Raw genomic sequence first — 26,088 nt, forward strand, 5'->3', positions numbered from 1 at the left:
AAATGCTTTATGTGCTACATGAAATTCCCTTTGATAAATCCCTGCTTTCAGAGTGCAAAGGAAACATGCTGCTCCAGATAATTATATGAGGAATTCAGTTTTTGTTTTTCTTGATGCCATTTTTCATTCTTGCCTCACTTCATTGTTGGCTCGCTTAGCTTTGCCTAGACTTGGCTTCCCATCTGCCACGCTTGACAGCCAGTGTGGCAAGACATTTGCTGCACTGAGGGGCTGGCTGCATTCCTCGGAGCTGCACATTGAAGGAGTGCAACCATCACAAACAACTCATCAGTGCTTCAACTCCCCAGCACATTATTCTTTATTTCCCCCAAAGTGTGTTGATTATTTTACCATGGCTTTCATTTGCTCTTACTTTGGACAAAATGTTGCACCACGTTGCCAACAAAACTATTCTGCAGATAAATGCACTGGAAGCGGTAGATTCAGGAATCTAGGAAAGCGGGGGGGGGGGGGGAGATTAAAAATTTAAAGACAGTTGACCTCCATTAAGGACCTGTGGTTAGAATTCTCATATTGCAAAATGCTGGATTTAAGAGATGTGGTCTTAAGCTGAAGTAAAGTCTGTTCTTTTCCTTCAACACCTGTGGGAGAGTGATTCAAGCCTTGAGACTTCATTACTTGAAAGATAGCCTCTTCTCATCTGTCCCTACCCAGGCCATGAGGCCATTAGCTGAGGCCCTCTTCCAAGTGCTCCCACAATCTGAGCAGCTGGGAATGGCTATGAAGGAGAGGACATTTTTGATGGCATCTCTCCAGTTGTGGAATGCCCTCCCTGGAGAGGCTCCCCTGGTGCCACCTTTAATGTCCTTTTGGCACCCTTCTTTCCCCAGGCCTTTAAAATCTGTTTGTAAACGGCTCCAAAGCTTTCGCAATGATGTCATGATATGGTTTAGCCCTGTTAAGATGATTTTGTGGCTCTCCTCATTTTGATTTTATGATTATGACTGAATTTCTTTTAATCTCTGCTATGTTGTTTGTGGTGGTTTCATAGTGTGCTGTTATGTGACTTTTTCTGCCGGGGACTTCTGTGTTTTTAACTTGTTTGTAACCCATTTGTTATGGGGAAGATAAATAAATGCAATAGATAAATAATATGATAAAATGATTCGTCATAGAAAGGGAGGCTCATTTAATTATATTAAAGAATGGATCTTGAATGTTAACTCAAAATAATCCCTACAAAAGTTTTCAGTGTCAATGAAATGTCTGCTTGGCATCAGTATAGCAGAATGGGTTTTACCTTTCCAACAGTTTAGAATTTTATTTTCTCATGTTATTTATTTATATACTATTCCTAAGTCTTCAGGTGTCAAACTTATAGGTTTTAATGCTTGCACCCACAGCACTGAACAGTGTAAACCAATCTCCAGTCTTTACTGCATTTAACCCCTTTCCCCCTTGCTGTGTTCTGAGAAAAATCTGCCATCTTAAGCTGCTATTTGCATTAGGAGAAAATGTTGTATTGGTGCCATTTCCCCAAAACAGATAATGGTTTCAGATGAGGGATTTCCTTTAGCACCTTAGTGTGGGTTAAACTACAGTGCCTAGGACTTGCCGATCAGAAGGTCGGCGGTTCGAATCCCCGCGACGGGGTGAGCTCCTGCCAACCTAGCAGTTAGAAAGCATGTCAAAGTGCAAGTAGATAAATAGGTACCGCTCCGGCAGGAAGGTAAACGGCATTTCCGTGCTCTGCTCTGGTTCGCCAGAAGTGGCTTAGTCATGCTGGCCACATGACCCGGATGCTCCCTCGGCCAATAAAGCGAGATGAGCGCCACAACCCCAGAGTCGGCCACGACTAGACCTGATGGTCAGGGGTCCCTTTACCTTTACCAGTCAAGGAGAGGGTTACATTTCCTTCCTTCTATTTCCAGCTGATGCTGTTTTAAAAACCTGCTTGTTAAATGCAAATCACAGCTAATGTCCTGAGCTGACTTCAGTCTCCTGACTTTGTGTCAGTTAGAGTAACTGACCTCTGCCGATATTTCCAAATTCCTTTGATCTTCTTTAAGTTACTATTTTTTTTTTGCACTTGTTACGTTTTGAATTTCTCATTTTTCAGAACTGATTGTGAAACACTAGCTTGTTGTCCTTATTTTTTCTCTGGGCAGTCTCTTCAAGGTATCATCATAATATTTATGGCTTCATATTCATACTCCACAAAGACTGAAATTCCATTAAAATTTATTTGCTGAAAATAGCCAAATAAGTTTCTAAATTATTCTTCATCTGAGCTGGGAGGTATCTTGTCTCCAGGGTTTGTGAGTTCCAGTGCATTCTATACATTTACATTCCATGCTACTGAGATAATGATCAAGGCCTGCCAATTGAACCATTTTCTATTGCAGCAGCTGCTCAAGGTTTGTCATTAAAACAATCCAAAAATATTGGTTTGTGTGCAGTGCCCTTTAAGGCACTGCCTACACTTTAGATAGTGAAAGTAGCATTGTTTAATTAAAAAAATAATAATATCTGTAGGTTAGTTTATTCTAAATGAATCAACACTGAGGAAGATCTGTAATTATTTCATTCCTCTGCCACTGGCCAGAATTTTTCATTTAAGTTCCATTCTTTAGTCCTCACTGTTAATTTATCAGTGCTAGACTTGCACACATAGGCACTGCACTTTTCTTTCTCTTGTATTAATTCACACCTGCACACACGAGCCAGTATGTCCTCCAGATGTTATTGGACTGCAGCTCCCATCATACCTGACCATTGTCCATGCTGGCTGTGGCTGATGGGAGCTGGAGTCCCTCAACATGTGGAGGGCACCAAATTGGCTACTGGGTGGGGTGGGGAATCATCCAGTTACACCAATAGACAGTCGATTCAGGACAGGCAAAAGGAAGAACTTCCCCACGCAACACTTACTTCGAATTTCCTGCCACAAAAGGTAGTTTTGGCCATTAACTTAGATGACTTTAGAAAATGATTAGCAGGGGCAGCCTGTCCTGCTTTGCTGGCGGAGGTGAAATGGGAAGGTGCCTCAGCTCCTCCCCTGCACATGGCTGCAATGGTTTCTTCCAAGATATTGCCAGAAGAAGCCGCTGCAGCAGGACCCAGTTGGCTACGGGGTAGGCAGAGCGCCCCCACAGCTGTCTGCCACCCAAGGTGGCTGCTTCAGCCCACCTCATGGGCAGGTTGTCCATCATAATTAGATAAATTAATGGAGGGGGGGTTGGTTTAAAGAATTGCCATGATAGCTAAGTGAAACGTTTAGTTTCAGCAGTAACATGGTGAAAGCAACAGAGGCAGGTGGTTGCCATCGGGCCCTTATTTGTGAACTGCTGGGAATATCTGGCTGGCTGCTGTTGGAACAGGATTGTGGACCCTTGATTTTTCCTAGAAGGACTTCTGTGTTCATATAGTTGCAGGTACCAACACATCTCCTGTGTAGTTGAGCCTGGAGGAATTATTTAAACCAGGGTGGTGCAACACCTGGCCTGAGGGCCACATGAAGCCCTCAATGCCTTTTTGGTTGCCCTCAGCAGCAGCATTTGACTCCCAACCCCACAGCCTTCGCACTGCCTTTCCAAAGCTGGGTAAGCAAGGCCCTGGCTTTGGGCAGGAGGAGTGAGAGCTCTGGCAGGGTCCTAGAGTCCTCCATTCTCCTTTCCAAAGCTTAGTTAATGGGTAGGCAAACTAAGACCCGTGGGCCAGATCTGGCTCAATTGCCTTCTAAATCCAGCCCGCGGATGGTCCGGGAATCAGCGTGTTTTTACATGAGTAGAATGTGTGCTTTTATTTAAAATGCATCTCTGGGTTATTTGTGGGACATAGGAATTCGTTCATTTCCCCCCCATAATATAGTCCAGCCCACCGCAAGGTTTGAGGGACAGTGGACCAGTCCCCTGCTGAAAAAGTTTGCTGACCCCTGGTCTAGTTAGTGCTTTCCCAACTTTGGGAAGAATGTGAGCCTTCCAGAGCCTCACACCTCCTTTCCAAAGCCCAACACCTCGCATATCCAACTTTGGGAAGGTAGCATGAGGGCTGAGGGGGCATCACATTTTGGCCTTGCTCTTTTTCACCCCCGCACATCAAGGCAGTGTGCAGCCTGCATGTTCAGTGTCAAAGTTGGACTGCCCTGATTTAAACATTGACTAAAGCCTAACTTTCAAAATTATTGAATTTGTTACAAAAAAATGAAAATGGGGGGCATGCCTGCAATCAGGCCTAAGGTCAGTTTTTCTTTATGGTTTTGTTTTTATTGACCCATCAAGCTTTTGGATATTTCTTACCTAGTTGAGTGGCCTGCTTTGTGTTTCATATTGAGGTTACCCAATATTTATTTTTATGTAGGAGTAGCATTTCCTTTAGATTTTGTAAACATTTGTAGAAATTGGAAATGAGAATGTTACATGAATGTTGGTGTGAGGTAACAGCTTCTGCTTGAGTTCATCATGACTATACCTATGCATTTCCCCCTATTTTGCAAAAATATAATTTGCTCCTTTAACTCCTGCACTATAAGGTGACAGATGATAGATGTGATCGGACAATGGCATTATTATTTTTACCATTCATTTATTACAATAATCTGTATCCTGCCTTTCTATGCACATGCTTGGTTCACACGATGCTTTAAACCAGGGACGTGGAACCGTTGGCCCTCCAGATATTTCTTTGAACTTCAACTCCCATCAGTCCTAGCAAGCATGGCCAATGGCCTGGGATGATGGGGGTTGCAGTCCAGTGCCATCTGGAAGACTCTACACCTGGTTTAAAGCCTGCTTAAACCAAACTATGGTTTAAAAGGTGATCATGCAGTGTGCTGGTGCCTGCTGCTCAAATTGTGGGTGCTCTTGGCTCCTTCCTCACTTCTCCTTAGCTGCTGTACCTAAACTAGGGCTTGTGGTTTCTCCAAACTATGAGTGATAACAATAGTAACCAAGATCTATTCTTGGCTTACTGCTCATGGTTTGTTTGGGCAGGGGGAAAACAAATCAGAAGCCTCAGTATAAATGTAACCCTAAGGTTTACAATGGCTTAGCTCCTAGCAGCATGACAGCAGCTGGAGTGGAAGAAGAACAAAGCACCCATAATTTCAGCAATGCACACCAAAATGCTCCACATTCACCTTTACAACTCAGACACTATTCAGCTTTCCAGTTTAACTGCAGCTAGGCCATTCTTCTTATTAATTCAGATTGAAGCAGGTTTTGGGGAAAGCGTGTCAAAATGTAGTATTTCCTAAAAAAAACAAGAGGATATAGATGGATTTGGGTTGTGGCTGACGTGTGTACATTGCTTCCTAAACCAACAGTGGGAGCCCACTGGATTCAGAGTAAATAGAGGAAATGGGAGTGTGTTCATAGCCATTGTTTAGTGTAACAATAATTAAATTGACATGCAAACCAAGCCCGAGTGTGCTTAAGGCAGTTGCAAAACAAAACAAAAACCTCTTCCATAATTTTTATTATGAGAGTCAATTGTAACTCTCTGATTTGCAATTCTACAAACACATTTTACAAGGGACATTGTCTCATTGAACTCAGTAGGATTTCTGAGCAGTGGTGCAGTTAGGTAATTTTTGACTCTGAATTTAATAATTTTAACACACACACACACACACACACACACACACACACACTCCCACGGTAGATAGCAACAAGTGTTCCTTCATTTCAAAATGTGGTGAGACAGCCCTGCTGTGTTTGGGGCCATTTTGCTCATTCTGCTGAGTAGGGGCCCTGGACACATCCCCCCAAGCCCTGCCCTGATGGCATCCCTACTCCTGAGTAAACACACAGAGGATTGATCTGTTAGCAATCTGCCTGGTTCTCCTGAAAGTAGCTGTGTGTTTAACGCTTTCTTTTACATTCATGAATAAAGCTTGACAGAGCTGTAGGGACTCAGAAAGCAGTCTTGTGAAATCGCTACAGGGAAGAAAAAAACACACCATGCAGTGTTTCGTAGCCAGAATTTCCTCCAAGTACTTCCAGCTGCACTTGGAAGGATGAGTCACGCTGGAAGCGAAGGAGGTTTTCTACGAGCCTTTTGCTTAGTTCACATGATTTTTTTTATTTTACATTCCTATCTGTTTTTCTTTCCTTAAAAAAAATTTGTTAAGGAGATTCACCCAAGGAAAATCCGTACGAGGATGTGGAACTAAAAGCCCGTAATGCAGGCCGAAAATCCCAGCAGTTCTCAGAAAGTTCCCTAGATACTTTGCACAGGATGTGGACTCCGCAGGACAGGAAGTACACAACACCTCCACAGGTAATACAGCATGTCCTAAAGAGGGCTGGGCTATGCTCAGACCTTGTGTTTAGATGTGAACGTGTTTTATTTGTTTGCTTGCAAAAGAACTAGCCACAGGAGCAGAGGTAGGAAAAGGGATACTAACTGTAAATGAACTTGATGAAACCAAAAAAGGTTATTAGAAAGGAAGTACAATCCTTTTAGATGTTTGCTGTAGAAAAAAGGAAGCTTTAAGTTTATATAGATTTGCTGTAAACATGCACTTAAATTCTGTGATGCTATTTGATACTTCATATAGTTATAAAGTTTGTTACCCTTTGCTAAAGTTAGTAACTCCCAGAATGAGTCACTGAATGTTCTGTCAGTTTCAATAGAAGATAGGCAAAGCTCTGGGTGGTGGTGTTTTTTTAACCTAAATTATTATGAATTGTCAACCCAGGCTTTATATCTAATCTACTAAAAATAGTGTTAAAACAATGAATGGGAAAATGGCAAGGCACAGCAAGATTTTCCTTAGACAGATAACTGCTTTAGCTCCTCATCTCCCAAACCAATGTTGCCTCATATGACAGTCATGCTGGTCCTGTATGGATGTATGTGAAAATGCCTCATTGGGTTTAGTGTAATTTACTTCTAGAAAAAAAATAATGTTTATGACATAATAGCCTACAGTAAAAACCTTGACGTATGTGGAATGTCAAATTAATTTTGAATCAGTGGGCTTTAGTTCTGAATTCACTTATTGATTATAAATTGGCTTGAGTATTTGTTTTGTTCAAAATAGATTTTTAAATGTCTGATTTTGTTTTATAAAAATGAACACCATCTCTCATGAATTTGGATTAGTGTTGTTAAAGATAGTCTGTGTCTGAGTGCTTTGGATTACATGATCAACTAGTTCTTTCCAATACTGTATTAGGAATCTAGAACTTATGTTTGTGCTGAAGCAAACGAATTGAGTGGGTTATTATTAAACAACTACATAAACTTATTATTTGTATCTCACACAAAAAAGCAGAAGACATAAGACCTTTTTACACAGATTCTCTTTTGTATGACAAATGGGCGTTTGAAAATTTCCATCTACCTGCTAGCCCATAGTTCCTCCCTTGGCGCTTGCAGATTATTAGAATGCAATATATAATGTACAATACAATAAAAACGATCAGAGACAGAAACAAACTTCACCACTGGACAAAATAAAATCAGTAACTTTTAGCAAATTGCAAATGATTTCCTAAAAAGAAACTTGTTACCAGCTTCCCCCAAAGTGATTGTGTTAAGCAAGTAGACTTCCCACAGTAACTACCTTCCTAACCTCTGATGACAGGGACATGTGGAACATATTTTTGCATCAGTCTGAGTGCAGTCCCCAGATCTTTCCTCAAGGAAACATTTTAATGGAATGATATTGCACTTCCTGACAACTCAAAAGTGCAGTATCTCCCCTGATGATAGTCACTGCTATTACGGTTGTGTGGAATATCCCCTTGCATTCATGTGCCATTTTCTGATTTTGTTTATTAAATTTGCTGTAAACATTGGGGGGGGGTGTTCAATTTTTATTTCTTGATTGGGGAGGCTCACTGGGACAAAGTCTGAGCCAGACGAGTAAAAAAGAGAAACACCTGCATTGATGTATATATACATAGCTGAGGCACAGAGCCAAAATGCTTTCCTAGCAACAAATTAGAATCCCATAGCATGGCCTGAGTTCCATAGTGTTACATGGGGCATACTTAACTCCAGTTATTCGAGCAGATACCTTCCCCTGTGGTGTATCTGCATCTTGGAGATAGGTGAAAATGGTTAGGCTCATTTCAGTGGTTAAGTTTATTCCAGACCTTAACTCTGAGGCCATAAAGCTCAGGTTGTTTTTTTATCTTGGGTTTTAAACAGAGAAATGTGGGGAGAAAAGAACTCTCTTCAGAAGTTATCTGCCATGCATTCTGAGAACATGCAGAGACCACATATGCTTGCTTTGCCCCAACATAATGATGTCATGCAAGAGTCTATGAATGTTTCACTGAATACGTGTAGCTTTCCCATCAGATCTTCTGCCCAGTTAGTCAAGATTTGGGGTACAAGTGGCAGGGATAGGGGTATTTGGTGTGGGGCTGGAATGACCTGCTCTCCCCTCTATGCATTCTTGGAATGCATGAAGAGCAACTTCTGAGGGGACTAGAGTCTCTATCAGCTGTGAGAAAGGTGAATTTCATCCTATTAGGAAAGGGATTGCAAATAAAACTGTCAATATTGTGGCTTTTATACGTATCTATGCCAACCTAGCAGTTCGAAAGCACATCAAAGTGCAAGTAGATAAATAGGTACCACTCCGGCAGGAAGGTAAATGGCGTTTCCGTGCGCTGCTCTGGTTTCGCCAGAAGCGGCTTAGTCATGCTGGCCACATGACCCGGAAAAACTGTCTGTGGACAAACGTTGGCTCCCTCAGCCAGTAAAGCGAGATGAGCACCACACCCCCAGAGTCGTTCGTGACTTAGCTGTCAGGGGTCCTTTACCTTTATTATGGTGCAACCACACTGTGTAGGATTCTAGTCACTGGACTTAAAAAAAATAGGGCATAGAAAAGGGCAAATGACCAGGAGTGTAGGGTAGCTCCACTCTAAGGAAATGTTTTGTTTACAGCCAGTTTAGGATAAAGATGAGTAAAGTGGGGGCACGATACAGGTTTATAAAATTATGCATGGTCTGACAAAAGTTGATAGAGAGGGGTTTTTCTTCCTCTTCCTCTTCCTCTTCCTCTTATAACACAACCTGGGGTCATGAATGGTGGGAGATTATGACATACAAAAGGGAGTACGCTTCACAGAGAATTATTAATATATGTTTAGTGGGAGGGAAGAAAGACTCTGTATTGTCATATCTAAAAAGGAAGAGATGAAATATTATTCTAGCTGTGCAATCCTGACCATATTTACTGTGAAGTAAGCCCCGCTGTGTTCAGGGGGATTTGTTTCCATGCAGGTGTTCATAGAATTGAAGCCTAGAGCAGTCAATTGCCAAGTACTGAGAGTTCTGTGGAAGACATCCCCAGTTAAAGATTGCAAGCCAAGAGAGTGATGGGACTAGAAGGGCTAATGTTCTGAGCTGGTATAAGGCAGCTCATTATACTAATGGCAGAATGTAGTCTTTTTCAATGAAAAGGGCAATTTTGTCTCCTTGACTAACAATCTCTCCTTATTTACTGTTCACTGAAGCTCATTTGAGGTCTTTCTGCTAATTATATTAAAAATTCAGTGAAGGCCCGGCATGGCTGGACTTTGCCGGAATAACTGTGTTTCTATGGGTGGAATTTGTTTTTCTTCCAGAATGATATTGTAGAGCTGGAAAAGGTGTGCAAAAAGGCAGCCAAAATGATCAGGGGGATAGAGTAACTCACAACAAATGAAGCTTACAATATTTGGAGGCTACTGGATTTTTTTAAAGGGGGGGTAAGGGTGAGCATGATGGAAGTGTGTAAAATTATGCGTGGAGTAGAGAGAGTGGACAGACAGAAGTATTTCTCCATCAGTCAACATCCTGGAACCCAGAGTCATCCAGTTAAGCGAAATGGTAGGCAATTCAAGACTGACAAAAGTAAGTACCGTATTTTTCGCCCCATAGGACACACTTTTCCCCCTCCAAAAATGAAGGGTGCGTCCTATGGGGCGAATGCAGGCTTTCGCTGAAGCCTGGAGAGCGAGAGCCATCGGTGCGCACCGACCCCTTTCGCTCTCCAGGCTTCAGGAAGTTATCCGCAAGCCTTGCGAGCAGCAGCCTGCAGCCCCGGCGAGTGTCCGCAAGCCTTGCGCGCCCGGCAGGAGGTCCCGCCGAGCGCGCGAGGCTTGGGGCGGCAGCCTGTCGCCCAAAGCACGGGGAGCCCTCCGGAGGGTGCCCCGTGCTTCAGGCAGGTGTGCGCAAGGCTTGGGGCGGCAGCCACGGTGGGGGGGGGATAATTTTGTTTTATTCATTCCCCCCCCCCCAAAAAACCGAGGTGCATCCTATGGGCCAGTACGCCCTATAGGACGAAAAATACGGTACTTCTTCATAAAGCACATAGTTAAACTATGGAAATCACTTCAACAGGATGTGATGATGGCCACCTACGGATGGCTTCAAAAAGGAACATAAGGCTATCATTGGGTACTAGACAAAATGGCTACACACCATTTCCAAGATCAGAGGCAGGGTGCCCCTGAATACCTGTGCCTGGAGATTATGAGCAGGCAAGTACTACTGCTGTCATGTCCTGCTTATGGTCATAGGCACCTGGTTGGCCAAAGTATGAAACACAGTGCTGGATTAGATAAGCCTTTGGTCTGATCCCACAGGGCTCTTCTTACTTTCTTATGCTTACTTCTTAGCTACCTTCAAAGCCCAGCAGCCAGTCACTAAGAATCGGAAACTGGTCAGAAAGGAGAAGCCATCGTGTACCACGGTTACCCAAGAGACACAGTCATGATGACATGCTGCTGCTGGCCCAGCTTGGCATTCCCTCCTCTCCATCCAGTCTGAATGAAGACAGTTTGAGTACTACCAGCGAACTTCTTTCCACACGCAGAGCCCGGAGGGTGCCAAAGGTAACTACTACGAATCGGTCATGCTGTTGCTTTTTCTTACCCTTGGTGTAATATCCCCAATTCAGTACAAAATTAAGTATTGTTGCTGGAGGCAGTGTGCCCTTGAATGCCAGTTGCTGGGATTCACAACTGGACAAAGTGCTATTGCTCTCAGGTCGTGTTTTTCGTTTCCCCATAGTCCTGATCTAGCAGGGCTCTTCTTGGATCCTGTCTATCTATCTATCTATCTATCTATCTATCTATCTATCTATCTATCTATCAATCAATCTATCTCTGTCTATCTCTCTATCTATATATCATCTATCTAGCTATCTATCTAATCTATCTATCTATCTATCTATCTATCTATCTATCTATCTATCATCTATCTATCTATCATCTATCATTTATCTATCTATCTATCTATCATCTATCATCTATCATCTATCATCTATCATCTATCATCTATCATTTATCTATCTATCTATCTATCTATCTATCTATCTATCATCTATCTATCTATCATCTATCTATCTATCTATCTATCTATCTATCTATCATCTATCTATATACAGTGGTGCCTTGCAAGACAAAATTAATTCGTTCCGCGAGTTTTTTCGTCTTGCGTTTTTTTCCGTCTTGCAAAGCATGGTTTCGGAAAAGTTTTGGAAAAGCTTCAAAAATCACCAAAGTCTTCAAAAACCTCAAAAAAGGCTACCACACCGTGTGCTGTGAGTTGCTCCTCAAAGTCAAGTCGCAACTGTATTAACGGTTTTAAGAAAAAGGAAACAAACTTGCAAGTTTGCGTCTTGCGAAGCAAGCCCATAGGGGAAATCGTCTTGCGAAGCAACTCAAAAAACCAAAAACCCTTTCGTCTTGCGAGTTTTCCGTCTTGCGAGGCATTCGTCTTGCGAGGTACCACTGTACACAACAATGCATGTGGGAATACCTGGGTTGTGGGGGGTGGGAAAGTCCCTGAGCTTTTTTTTGTGCTGCAGCAACCAACTTCAAACTGAAAGGTAAAAGCACTAAAACCGTCATTGCTTACACATGTGGTGTAAAGCACATGTATATCCATGTAACACCTGCTGTGGCCATGTGGCCTTCTAGCTCTCAATAAAGGGAAAACAACTGCATGAAATATCCACAAAGACATCTGAGTTATGTTGCTGGCACAGTGGGTGTCTGCCTTCACCACTCCATTTCTGGAAAAGACTTTTTAGGTGCATGTGTGGAAAGGGGCGATTACACGCTTTCCCTTAATCACTGCAAACTGGTGCATTGCTCTGTTTTGCTTAAATTATAATGTGAGTAGCAGTTGACCTGATGCTATTTATAATCCATGGTTTGTGCCTAAAGTTTTTTGTTTTTGTTTGTCATGGTGGTTCCCAAGGAAATCGCCACTGATCCAACTTGGGTCCTATTGTTTATATCTGTGCAATTCAGATAGCTGCGTCATGGCAGATTTGAAACAAGCCTCAATTAAAGTTAAGCTCTTGCAACTTGGTAAAAAACTTACAAATCTAAGAAGGAGACGGAATAATTATCTGGTAGTATGAGCAGTTAGAATGAACAATAGCATATTTATTTATAATAGTAAATGGAGCATTTTCCTTATATGTTTAAGTCTTTCCTGTGCAGTTGTGTTTAGTACATTCATAACAGAACTTCCCCTCCCTCTCTTCTCCCTGTTCTGGGTTTCTCCCAAACCATTTGGAGCAGATTTGGAGAGGGCAGAGGGTGTGCTGAGAGGAGGGGAGGTGCTAACACATCCTGTGCATTGCATGCTGCCCTCACCCACACACCTTTTTTATTCTCCATCCTTATTAGAGTTCAAGTGCTGATTTGATGGAGGCTAATGGTTCTCCTCTTCTTTTACAGCTTGTACAAAGAATCAATTCTATCTATAGTGCAAAGAGAGGGAAAAAAAGATTGAAGAAGCTTTCAATGTCCAATATTGAAACAGCATCACTGAGAGGTATATCATGAAATCCGTTTTAGCACCCATCTTTTATTACAGAAGTCACTTTTACACTGATATATTGTATAATAAATAAACAGATAACGCTGCATGGTCAGGTGCTTGTTCCTAAGCACAAACTAGGGAATTGCAGCCAATTAGGGGTCCCTGGTGTGCATCCGTCAGCGTTTAGGAATGCCCATCTGCCTTTCACATTTTGCACATTTAGTGCAAGAGATACTAGGGAAATGTGGCCATAGCTGCAGCAAACCTGATTGCTATATAAAGTGTGAAGCGGCTCTCAATGTTTCCTGGAAGGTGCCAGCTAATTTCTGCAGAACTGAAGTGCCCAAATGTGCTCATGGTGAAGCCACATCGGCCATTGATTTATTTCTGTCAACTTGTTGCATATGCAACAATGTGAAAGTAAAACCAATTAATAAAACTGGATCCTGTGTGCATATTCTTTCCAAATGAATGTTTTTAACATTTGCTATGGTCTGTGCATCTCATGTGCATCTTTGTATGTGCATGTGATCATGTATGCCAGTGTGTATGTGCCAGTGTAGCAGAAGTAATGAGAGTTCCTGATGTTCCTGCCCTATGAGATGTACCACTCCAACACCAAGACATGAAAACATAGAGGGCTTAGGAAGTTGTCTTGTACTAAGTGAAGCCATTGGTCCACTCACATTGACTGGCAGCAGCAGTCCAGGGTTTCAGACAGGGAGATGTGGGAGACTGAACCTGTGACCTTCTGCATACAACGCAGATGTCTTTCCGCTGGCCTATGGCCCTTCCCTTATATCTAGATCTGAACTTAGCCTTGCTACTGCTTGCTGCTGGCTCAGTTATAGCTGCTCTCTGCCCGTGACACATCGCTGTTGGCCTGCTTAAGAGCAGCCACATCAGGTGAATGCGTTGCCAGCCTAGCTACCAGTATGCCCAGTTACCCAAGTGGGCATTCGTCACAGAATTAATTCATGTTATTCATACAGATTTCTGACTACTTAAGCTTTTAAAGTGTCCCCCTTGACTTCTCTGAGGTGTTACAATCTCTTTTCAGTAAAAAGAATTTGAATGGGAAAGTGTCAAACTAGTTTTCAAAATGCTTCCTCAAGCAGTCTGGAAATTACTTTTTTCTTAAAGATTTCCATAATCATGAAACATCGCTTGACCATGTATTTTCATTGCAGGACATAAGGACACACATTATTTTTATTATTATTTTGCTAACTTTAAGAGCAAACCTGAAGTTTCCTTCTGATAATAGAATCCTTCTCTCTCTTTCAGATGAAAATAGTGAGAGTGAGAGTGATTCAGATGACAGGTTTAAAGGTGAGAGGCTCAGCATTCCTTATCTACTAGTTGCTGTACAATCCAATGAAATTAAATGGGAGACAAGGTGATAGAACTACAGCTCCCCCTTACCACATCCCATTTCATCTCTGACAGCAGAGGCACGTGAGGGTGGCAATGGAGCAGCAGTGGCATGCGATCAGGGGTCAGCAAACTTTTTCAGCAGGGGGCCGGTCCACTGTCCCTCAGACCTTGGGGGGTGGGGGGTGGACTATATATTTTTTTTGGGGGGGTGAACGAATTCCTATGCCCCACATATAACCCAGAGATGCATTTTAAATAAAAGGACACATTCTACTCATGTAAAAACATGCTGATTCCCGGACCATCCGCGGGCTGGATTTAGAAGGCGATTGGCCAGATCCGGCCCCTGGGCCTTAGTTTGCCTACCCATGCCGCTAGGTGCTGGCAGCACTGTGTTCACTTGGATGGGACAGGGTGGCAGCAAGGTCAGGGAATGGCAGCAGCATTCTGTAGGTGCATCCTGGCTGCTACTGCCAACTTGGAGCTCTCCGGACTTTGCTGTTGCCCTAGTCCTCCTTTTGCTGCTGGCTGAGCATCATCATAAATGATGCTGCTGGTCTCTGAGGGCCCCCTGAGCCTAAGAATTGACCTTTGGAGAGGTACAGTGGGGGTGCAGTAAGCCGTTTCATTGTCCTTGGGATGTTTGCATTTGACTAAACTAATTATTCTCATGCAAGGCCTTGTATCAAGGATTGGTAACCTCCAGCCTTTCATGATAGTCTTGAACTCCAACTCCTGTAATTCCTGACCATTGGCCATGCTAGCCGAGGATGATGGGAGTTAGAGCCCAACGGCATCTGTAGGGCCACAGGTTTCCCAATCCCTGCATTTAACCAATAAGAATATAATAAGTGGTGGTCATTGTGATGGACAATTGTAACACTACTTTTCCTAAATGCTTAAAGCACTTTGTAGATATGTTATATCAGTAATCATTATCTATAGCAAGCCTATATAATATGCCAGTACTGTCATCACCCTATTATAGATTGGCGGCAGTAGGCATTTAAGGTGAAAGCTACCCAATACAGTTCTTCCCAGCTTGGAGCACCTGCTCAGAACCAGCATTTTCTGCAGCTTATCTTCTTTTTACAGTTTTTTTTGAACATGGAGCAAATTAATTAAGGTGCACTAAATGCAAAGCTTCATATAAAGGAATGGTTTTTTTAAAAAAATAAGAAGAAATATGGAGGATATGACTATCACTTAAAAATCCTTTAAAGACAGTAATAATAATGATGATTAAATGATTGTGAAATTGCTGGGCACAGTTTCTCTTCTCCTTAGTTGTCTTTGCTGCTTTTGCTTTCTAGCAGTCTGGTGCATCTCAGTCTTTGTCTGGCCAGTAAATCTGTTTTTATGGACTTATTTCCCAGCTAGTGCCAGAATCTGCTTTTATTCCAGTGAATTTCCTGGCTTTAGGTTGATACAGATTACTGTGGTATTCTGAGGTGCAGCAGAAATGGATGGGTGAAACTGCAGCTTGTTGCTGCTCCTTCTGTGGGGCCTTAAAATTAGTATTATATATTTGTTATTGTATTTTTACCAAAAGGTAATGCTCTTATATTACCTGGGGGCATTCACTCCAAGAGGAGCTTCCTTTATTTCTGCTTTTTAAAAAGCAATGCTATCATCAGTCTAGTCCCTGATCTAGATTGGGACCACATTGCAGGGGGCAAAGGGTTAAATGTCTCCCTAATACACACCCTCATTCAAATCAGCCCCCCCACCCATATCTACATGGGGGGAGAAGAGAGAAGGGAAAGTTTTGTTGTGCAAGCAGAAGTCCTTGTGTAAGGCTTCCGCTAACAGGAATCCTTAGTTGAATCTCACCCAGAGGACTTTATCACATCACGGTTGAAACATATTTGGCAACACAGACCTGATTCTAAAGTGATGTGAGAAGTTATTTTATGTATACTTGTTTGTTAATAAAGTATAGGGATCGTTACGGTTTACAGCCTGTTGCATTTGATGCTATGCAGTCAGCTGACTTCGTAAAGCTTGAGTAAGTTGTATTCCTCAAGTTTCTTTTCAAGAACTTTTATCGCTTCTGTATTTGAAAAGACTTTCATTTATGTAGGAAATAAAGACATGCAGAATTAAAAGTGAACGTGCTTGGGCTTAGCATCTCAGAAGCTGCCAAGTAATACTTCTTGCTTCTTTTCTAATATTAGCTCACACCCAGCGCCTTGTCCACATCCAGTCAATGCTGAAGAGAGCTCCTAGTTACCGGACTTTGGAACTGGAGCTGATTGAATGGCAGGAACGTGAACTGTTTGAGTATTTTGTGGTAGTTTCTCTTAAGAAGAAGCCCTCTAAAAATACTTACCTCCCTGAAGTCACATATCAGTTTCCAAAGGTAAAACAACTTTATTCGATTGCCGTCATTATTGTTATTGTAGCTGTTGACTGCTATTGTAGCATATATGGGACACTGTTAGGTACATGCATAACTTAAAAATAGACACATGTCCAATTTTAAGAAATGTTAGTATAGATGGGTGGACATTATTATTTTATATTTCACATTAAATTTATATACCGTAGTCATCCATCAATAAATATTTTCTAGGTGGTTTACAAACAAAATTTAAAATGATGCCAGTTTTTATTACCCTTGTTTATGTTGTGGATGTTTTGACGAGACTTTTTATTGAAATGGTACCACTGCTGTGATATTTTGTTTTTTTCTAAACTGCTGTGAGGTCATATTTTCAAAGAAAGGGCAGCCTAGAAATGATTTTAAGGAAGTAGGTAGGTAGGCTAGGTAGGTAGGTAAGTAAGTGAGTAAGTAAGTAAGTAGTAAGTAAATAGGGTGGCTGCATTCACACAATGTGGCAAACTATAGTAAATGGTTTTTCTGTGAACATGGGAGATCACTTCACTCCTCTCTTAGCACAAGCTGAAAAACGAATTGCAATCCCTGGCTCAATGTTATGGGAGAATGTAACACACTATAGATAGTACAGATGTGCTCACGGTGATGGTGTTACAGCTTGATCTAGGGAAGAAGGAATTGCCACAGTTCCTTTCTATTCTGTAGAAATCGTTCTGCCCTCAGGATAGGATTTTGGGAGTGTGTGGAGCACCCTGGTAGGGAGTCAGCAGCGTGGAACTCCTTTGCAATAGGCATCACTTTCCCTTGTCCTTTCATTGGATACAACCCACTGACTTTTTCTCAAAATTGGCCTATTGAAATGAATAGCCTCGATAAACTTAGGCTTATTAATATCACTGGGTTTACTCTAAGTTAGTTGAAGACAACCCATAAAGTCAGTCTTCTCAGTGTTTGTAGTTTTCTTTGCCTAGAGTCAAGATCTCATAAGGCTAATGGAATCAGGCAAAGACAATAATGGTACAGCAGCAACAAAAGCAGGATCCTGAGTGGGTTTCTGTGATTGTGTGGAGGAGAAAGATATCAATGAGGCTCTGATATCAATAATAATAATACACAGCTTATCTATTTTGTCATTTGTCTTCTCTTGAACCAAAAAGGCAGTAGTTTAAATTCAAAAGGCACATTTTTGCCTTTCTGCATATGTTTCTGTACTAGGTAATATATATATGGCTTTGGGGGATAAAATATAGTTTTCTCATTTAGTTAATTGGTTGAGTCACAGCTCAATCCTTAACCATGTCTACTTAAAAGTAAGCCCTATTGGGTTCAATGGGGCTTGCTCTCCCAGGTAAGGAGGGTTTCGGATTGCATCCTTAATAGATGTTTGTAGAAGGATAGCTATTCCCTGTGTTGATTTAAAAAGCCTGATTTGAGTCTATTCTGGACTCTGCTGATGTTGACTTATTCAACCACAGCTAGAAAGACCCACAAAGCAAGTTCGCGAAGCAGAAGAACGTCTCAAGGCCATCCCACAGTTCTGCTTCCCAGATGCCAAGGACTGGAACCCAGTGTCAGAATACAACAGGTAAACTATCCTGCTAATAGTTAGAAGACTCAATTCATGGATTGACAAAACACACATAAATCTGTGCCCTTTGCTTGTTGTTGAATGTAGATGACATTTTTTTCTCCTTTGGAACTCTAGTTATGTTCTGCTGGTGCACCACACCTAGTCCTTGCCTCTTTTTGCTGCTCCTGCTAACGCCCTTTGCACAGTATTGAGGAAGATAATCAGTGAATTTGCTCATAGCAGTTTGATTACTGGCCTTTCTGGGCTCTCTGGGGTTAGAGAACTTCTGAGTATCACTAAAGCCCTGTTTAGGTTTTCTGTTACCAAGTAGAGCAGCGGTGGCTAACCCACAGCTCAGGGGGTGTGATCTGGCTGCTCAATCTCTCTCTCTCGTTCTCTCTTTCTCTCCCTCTCTCCCTCTCTCCACCCTAATACCCAATGAGTTTGGCAATGGCACCAAAAAAGAGAAAAACGATCAAGCAGACATAGCATTGGGGTGGGCACAGCCTTGCACTCTAATGGAGATGCAAATTGCCCCTCTCCAACACATCAAATGTATAATTTTGTGAGCAGAGGGCTATAACTTATGGCCTTGGAGTGCTGCATAACAACTTCCTAGGAGGAAGGGCATGGTAGGCCTTGGAAAAGAAGGGCTGCCATGACCGAAAAGGGGAAGTGATTGGCCTCTAGCTACCCTGCACCCTGCTGTGGCTGCTCCCACTACCACTGCTGATGTCTGGGCAATGAGTGGCGGCAGGCGGGGGTGGGTGGCTAGAGGGATAGATCTCTCTGCTCCCTTCTCCCTGGTGCTATTACCACTGGCCATACAAGTAACAGAAAGTGGGGAATGGCAGAGAGGAGGAAGCAGTTTCAGAATATGTGTTTTGGGGGAGGGATGGTGGAGAGGAAAGCCAGGGTTCCTTCTCCTTCTTCAGATCAGATTTTAATTTGAGCTGGAGGAGAGTTTGGGCCTTTTAAAGCTTGCCTCTCCTTTGAGGTGAGCTTTTGCAAGCTCCCAAAGACATTCTTTGAGCCTGGCTTGAGGGAGCTTTGCAACCATCTCTTGTTCAGTTTTGTATAGTTCTGATAGCAGTCAGACAGCTAAGAACAGAACAAGAGATGTCAGTCTTTGGGGAGATTTTTCTGCTCACCTCAAAGTCTCCATACTTAAAGAAATAGCTCTCAGCCTAACCTACCAAACAAGCTTGTGAGGATAAAATGGGATGGAGGGAACTATGTATGCTGACATGAAGTCCTTGGAGGAAAAGTGGGATATGAATGAAATAAATGGAAAGGGAGGCTCCAGCTTGAAATAGCTGAATTGGAATTCATTGGTTAATTTGAATATATTCCATTCAGACTTAATTGGATCGGTGTGTTTCTTTCCTCCTACAGCATAAGCTACTGTGTAAACCATATGCTAGCTGACCACTATAAGTGGAGTACTCTGTCTTACAACTGTGAGGCAAAAGAAACCAACCAATTTCACAATAGAATATCTGGTTCTCCATTGCTTCTTGTGTTATGTAATCATTTACACATGGATAGAATGAGTACAAATCCTTTGGTTAGTCTCAAAGCCTCACCAAGACTATGAGATAAAACCACAAGATTTATCTGTCTGGAAGATATCTCAAAACATGTCAAAATATTAATCGAAAGGAATCTTAACACCTGCTTTTTGGCAGCACAATAACATCTGTGGCAATCTTTGTTACAGTGAAACATTCTCTTTTATGCTGACGGGAGAAGATGGCAGCAGAAGGTTTGGTTACTGCAGAAGATTACTAGTAAGTACATCAACTTTTTTCAATGTACACTATGCTAAGAATGTGACATATTATGAGAGCTGAATGTGTCACTTTTGGGGCTGCAGACAAATGCAAGAAGAAAATTAATCTCTTGTGGTCTTAAGGGAAATAGAGCTTTTTCTATAGAAAATCAAATCAAATCCATGTTCATATTCCAGGGAATCTAGGGGTTACTGTATTTTACATGTTTCAGTGTTTATGGCAGGGAATTCCATTTTTTAAAACTAAGCCCACTCTCAATTGTTTATTCTACTTGGAAAATTCATACCTACCTACTTCCAAATTGGGCATTTCCAGAGAAGAGCTTACTAGAAGTAAAACAGGATGTATCCGATAGAAATGTTACCGGTTATGAAGAGGATACAGAGCTACTGGCACTCATGACAGTTGATTCTTTCCCCATGGTGATCCCATGAGTACATTTGGACTAGCACTACTAGTTAGTATTAGCTGCAGAGTGCATACTGGACTACAGATGCCTTGCACATCAGCAAACTAATGTACAGGCCACTAGGACTGCTAAAGGGCTTATGCACACTTACCTATTGCCTCACTCTTTCCAGGCACAAGTCCGCACTTAAAAGCTCCCTGTCCAAGTGTTTTTTTTGTTTTTGTTTTGCCCCAGAGCGTTCCCTGAAAAAAACTGCTCTTTAATGCTCAGTTGCAGCAAATGTCAATTCAATGTCAGTTAAGGGTTTCTGTGGATTGCTGTTTGTTCCGATTGAACTTTAAAGAGCAGATTTTTATGGGGAAAGCTCTGGAGGGAGAGAAAAGGGCACATAGAAACAGAGATTTAAAGCATAGGCTGTCCCTGGAAGGAGCGGAGGAAAGCCAAGTGTGGATAAGCCCAAAGCTAACATTGGGGAACTGCTTTTTCTACCTATGTTTTATTGCTTCCTATCCCACTCATATGTTTTTAATGAGATTGTGTTGTAGTGCCAAACAGAGGCCAGTAAGCTGCATTTTCTCATGCTCTGCCCATCTTCCCTTTTGTAGACATTACATTATTGGGAAACTGGGCTGAGGTCATTCTTTGATTTCCACTCAGGGCCAATTTAGATATGGTGGTAGAGGATCTATGTGCTTAAACACAGGTCTGCCCCCAGACACACAGAAATGGGTTGTGCAGGCTCTAGTTTTAACAGCAAGAAGATGCATACGGGAAAGGAGTGCTGAACACCCCTGTCCCTGGTTGTCGCTTACCTTTCTGCATCCCATCTCCCAACCACCTTTCTAGCAGTTAAGGATGCTTCTACTATTAGAGTTTCACTAGGGAGTAAAACACACGTGGGAATAAAATGTAGGGGGGTAATATAGAAGCAAGGGAAGATATAGTACCCCTCATCTGTAGTCTCCTTTTGCACTCACTCCCCATGATTGGGGCAGATCCATGATTAGGCACCTAGTATTTCTGAGGCCATTGCTAGCAGTAGTAATATTATCTAGAGCAGTCTCTGGCATGTACAGTATAGTGAGGCAATCCATGCATGAGAATCTGTTCCTGAATGTGGATTACACCTTGCTGAATTGAGGATGATCAAATGCAACCATTCATATAATGAAAGCCTCTGCCCACTTTATGTTTTCTCCACGAGATTGATGCTCATGACAGAAAGAGCATGTATTTTTGAAATACTTTAATTGATGTGGCAAGTTGTTTTACTTGGGGAGTTTTTTAATTGCAGGGACACGAATCAGGGAGCCAATATGGCAATTCCCCTGTCTGTGAGACAATGATGATAGTAAATAATCAACAATAACAGAATATTAGGAATAAAAGGAGGCATGTGACCAGAAATAGGAAAAATATGATATATGACAACCAAAGGTCAACATTACTGTTGACCGCTTACTCTGTGCTGACACTGTAACACTCACTTTGGCTTTGGTTCAAACAAGTACAGTGGTACCTTGGTTCTCAAACGCCTTGGTACACAAAAAACTTGGAACCCAAACACTTCAAACCCGGAAGTAAGTGTTCTGGTTTGCGAACTTTTTTCAGAAGCCGAATGTGCTCCGTTTTGAGTGTTTATGTATTGATTTGAGTGCCACACTTCCGATTTGAGTGTTACGCTTCCAATTTGATTGCCACACTTCCATTTTGAATGTTACACTGAGGTCTGTCTGTTTTTGCTATTTATTTTGCATTTTTGTTTTTGCGGCTTTTTTGTTTTGTTTTTGTGACGTGTGGAACCCAGTTCAGCTACTGATTGATTGATTGTGTGACTGCAGTACACTGTTTATTGCTTTCATTTTATGGATCAGTGGTCTCGTTAGATAGTAAAATTAATGTTAAATTGCTGTTTTAGGGGTTGTTTTAAAAGGCTGGAATGGATTAATCCATTTTGCATTACTTTCTATGGGAAAGTGTGCCTTGGTTTTGGAATGCTTTGGTTATGAAACAGACTTCCGGAACGGATTAAGTTTGAGAGCCAAGGTACCACTGTAATTTGTGAGGGAGCAGCACATTAAGATGGAACCTTGTTTTGGAAAAGCAGATACTCCCACTTCTGAAGGGACTACCTGCTGTTAGATTTTTCTTCTCTTTTTTAGAAAGCTTAACTTTTCAGCAGCAGGTGCTGCTAATGGCCTGGGTTGGATGGTGGAGAGGAAGATACCAAAGAATATTCCTGGCAGGATAGCTGGTACTCCTGTTTGATTGCTTTGAGGATGGAAAAGGGTTGGGTGTGCAAAACTGCAGACCTTGTAAATCATCTGCATAACACACGCAACACAACCCTGACTTACAGAACACAGACTTTACTATTCAGAAAAACCTATTCAAAAGCTGTAATCTAAAGTAATGTTGATAGTGTGGGACAGGATCTCCTGGCGATCTCCTGGCACTGTCAGATGCTGCTTCCAGTCCAGTCTTGGCTTAAAGATTGTGATTGTTTCATTTTCAAAACAATAAAGTTGGACAAGTACAGTTGTCAGGCTTCCATGACTATTAATATGTACAGTATGTTCACATTACATTGCTATATCCACAGTTTCTTTCACTTAAATAAGCATTATATTATAAGTGCATTTTGATCACTGGCATTAATGTCTTCCATAAACTGAAGTTTGAATTCTAGATGTCCCCCTTTGGGATTATTAGAAATTACATTCAAATGCCCTTATATGTGGCTAAATCTGAAACTCTTTTATCAGAACTCCTATGTTGATATTCAAAAGGAGTGGGAAATAATTCACTGATGCACGAAAATTGAAAACAGTGGCAAACATCACCTAAGAGCTATTCCTAAGTGTTTTGAGGCCCAAATAAGCCTTTTGTTCTCTTTTCAGAGTTCTGTATTATAGATGTGTATGCTGGGCTGACAACCTTTAGTCTTCTTGAATACTTGAATACTGGGGGAGATTTCTTTTTTTAAGACTGCCTTCAGACTCGCAAATCTACAGTGAGGTTGAGGTTCACAGGGAGATGAAACTGGCTTTGATGATAGGTAATTTCTGATCTTTACAATTTTGCATAACAGCCAGTAGCACTGAGACAACCTGCTCCTGAGGCATTTAGTCAGTGGTGGACCTTGGGGCCTCAAATTTCAGCGATGCCTTGTGTAACACCAAAAAATCGGAACTTTCCTCGCTTCGCATCTTCCATTCTACATCGTAGCTGCTGTGCCCCCAAGGCTCTGTGCCGAGTGCAACCAAGCCAGTGGTGCTCCCCTAAATCCACCTCTGATTTACCCATTCATATAGAACAAAGTTGGGCAACCTGTGGCCCTCCCGGTATTGCTTGATTCCATCTTCCACTAATCAACACACACACACACACACACACAGTCTAATGGAAAATAAACAGGAATCTTTAAAATTCGAGCTATTACTTAAAATCGCACGCTACAGTATATTAGAAAACAATTTCAAAATTCAATGATTTTTATTTCAAATGTGAATACTGCCACAAATGTAAAATGCTTTGTACTAACACGGGGGCTTTTTTCATAATTAGAGGTTTGAAGGAAATTGAAAGGTTATGCAGTTTGGTGCATGCACACACCAGTGAAAGAGTTGATAGAAAGAAGAGTTCCAGTCACTTAAAAACTTTCCACCTCTGAGGGGCTCCTTTTTTATTGCTGCGACCTGTTAGCACAAAGGAAGTCACTGCTGCTGGTAAAAAGAAAAGGGAAATCTGAAATAAAGGACATGAAGCAAGAGAGGTTTGGAAAGTGAAGATGCTCATTTTTATTTTTTTTAAACTTGGTGACACTGTAGCCTTTAAGGGTTATTTAAAAAGCAGCAAAAAAACCCAGGAGTAATATTTCACAAGGCCGGAGCTTTTGACTAAACTGTGAGCCGTTATTGTTCCTGCTATTATATATGACCCAGGAATGCAGTGTTTTTACTGGCAGCCAGCAAGACAGCTTTTAGCTGGTAGCTGTCCAGGACGCCTGGCATGGCTACAGCATTCCTGCAGATTTGACACAATGATTTTAACCCAAATCCCACATGCTAGATATAATCACTTGATGCTTTTAGAAGGCGTTTTTATACCTAATATGGACAAAGAAGGATTCTGCCTTTTCAGAAATGTGACGTCTGCTGAGCAGCAGGTCTTGATCCAGAAATAGACTCATCTGTGTTCACTTAACTGCACTGCATCTTCACGATTTTAACTGCAGAAGCACACGCACCTGCTGACCAGCCCAGTCATTCTCTGATTAAAACATTAATCTGCAGTTTCCTGCAAACAGCTCAACAGCAAAGCGTTAACTGCAGAAAATATTTTGAAAGCCTCATAAAAATAGGGTTAAAAACCAGGATTTTTAAATGTTGCCATCTCCTTTGGTTTGATTGGAAATGGAAGGAGCTAGCGTACCTTAGGCACACAGAATTGGCACTGCTGTTTTGTCCTTAATATGGAGCATGTGCTCACACCATCAGCACAACTGCAAATTAACTGCCTTTTAACACTCATAATGAAGGAATGTCTACATGATTATGGAGGACACTGTCAAACCACCTAGGTCATGGCTAGTTTCCTGATTGCTTTCTATTTGCAAGACACCCAATGGATGTAGCAAGCAAACTCATGTGGGAAGATTTGTGGTTGCCACGGCCAGTCCTACTATTTGGCGGAGTGAGGTGTAACCACCTCAGACCCTAGGTACTGGCAGTACTTTTTTCAACCATGAAGTTGTTACAGTAAGTGCCACACTTTTAAAAAATAATAATTTAATTAAAGGTTTTCTTGGTTTACAACAGTTACGTGCATTGTCTCTTTTTTTCAGATTGTGAAGTCCTTTCTACAAATCAGTTACATTTGGACGTTAGTATTGTATACGGCATAGGGTTGGGGAAGAAAGGGGGGGAGAGATGTGATGAAACTTATGTTCTTTTATATAGTGTCCATGTAGGTTTTTTTTGTCAGCATCAACTGGGTAGGTTCTCTTTCTATTCGCTTATTACATTTCCTTGGTGGGCAGAGTGTGAAGTGCCACACTTTTTAACAACAGCAAAAAGATGTGCCGCTACTGTGTACCCTTGAGTACCCCCTGAAAAAAGGCACGGGGTACTGGAATGGGAGCAGCAGCAACATTACTTGATTGTCTGTATACTGACCCCCACCCCAGCCAATCATTCATCTTGTTGTTGCCACATAGCCTTACCATGGCCCCATAATCTAGTCTGAGGCCTTGGGTGCTGTGGAAAATGCTATCCTGTTGACAGGATTCAACTGCCAGTCAACTTGGCTTCATTCAGTACATGGAATATGGCACCATCTTGTCCTTCATCTCAGGCAGCAAAATGTATTGGGCTGGCCCTAGTGGTCACATTCTCAATGGCCCCCACTCCCAAATTTTCTCATAAGTGATCTTGGTGGCTTCAGTTCATATACGATAGAAAAACGACATCAATGGCAGAAATTGCTAATAGTGCTGGAGGTTTCTTTAAAATAAAACAAAACTTTGATTTGGTATGATGATGGGGAAGTGTGTCCATTGCACAGCAGTTGCCAGAATGGATAAATGTATCTTGAGGTTCCGTTCCAGCCTTTGGGAAAATAAGGTGATTTCCCAAGTTTGACCACTTTGGTGATGAAAGGAAAGATTCATGTTTAGAATAGTGGCTAATGGCACAATCATATCAGTGGCTTAAAATGCAATTAAACCTGCTTTCTTTCTTTCTTTTACTATTGTTGTCAGCCAAGTGGAAAAGGTCCACGCCTACCTGAAGTATATTGTGTGATCAGCCGCCTGGGTTGCTTTGACTTATTTTCCAAGGTAAGCTGGAGG

General features: G+C 41.9%; 1 protein-coding gene across 10 annotated transcripts in view; it reads left to right on the top strand.

Moving 5' to 3' along the window:
- The window catches only part of DENND2B (DENN domain containing 2B), a 146,835-nt gene that overhangs the window by 98,100 nt on the left and 22,647 nt on the right, over window positions 1-26,088 (top strand). For 7 of the 10 annotated variants that reach the window (XR_014519558.1, XR_014519559.1, XM_083476909.1 and 4 more), the window contains 8 exons: window positions 6,092-6,240; window positions 10,587-10,802; window positions 12,663-12,759; window positions 14,035-14,079; window positions 16,302-16,486; window positions 17,941-18,050; window positions 19,756-19,825; window positions 25,999-26,076. Coding sequence is in view for 8 of the 10 variants with exons in the window: in XM_083476909.1 (XP_083333035.1) it covers window positions 6,092-6,240; window positions 10,587-10,802; window positions 12,663-12,759; window positions 14,035-14,079; window positions 16,302-16,486; window positions 17,941-18,050; window positions 19,756-19,825; window positions 25,999-26,076 (950 nt within the window). In the remaining 2 variants the exon portion in view is untranslated. Of the gene's footprint in view, window positions 1-3,141; window positions 3,162-6,091; window positions 6,241-10,586; window positions 10,803-12,662; window positions 12,760-14,034; window positions 14,080-16,301; window positions 16,487-17,940; window positions 18,051-19,755; window positions 19,826-25,998; window positions 26,077-26,088 lie in introns of those variants that run through there. The other 3 variants (XM_083476906.1, XM_083476911.1, XM_083476907.1) reach the window with 2 other exon arrangements.

This window comes from Podarcis liolepis (assembly GCF_965112155.1).
Source record: "Podarcis liolepis genome assembly, chromosome: 1".
Classification (NCBI taxonomy): Eukaryota; Metazoa; Chordata; class Lepidosauria; order Squamata; family Lacertidae; genus Podarcis; species Podarcis liolepis.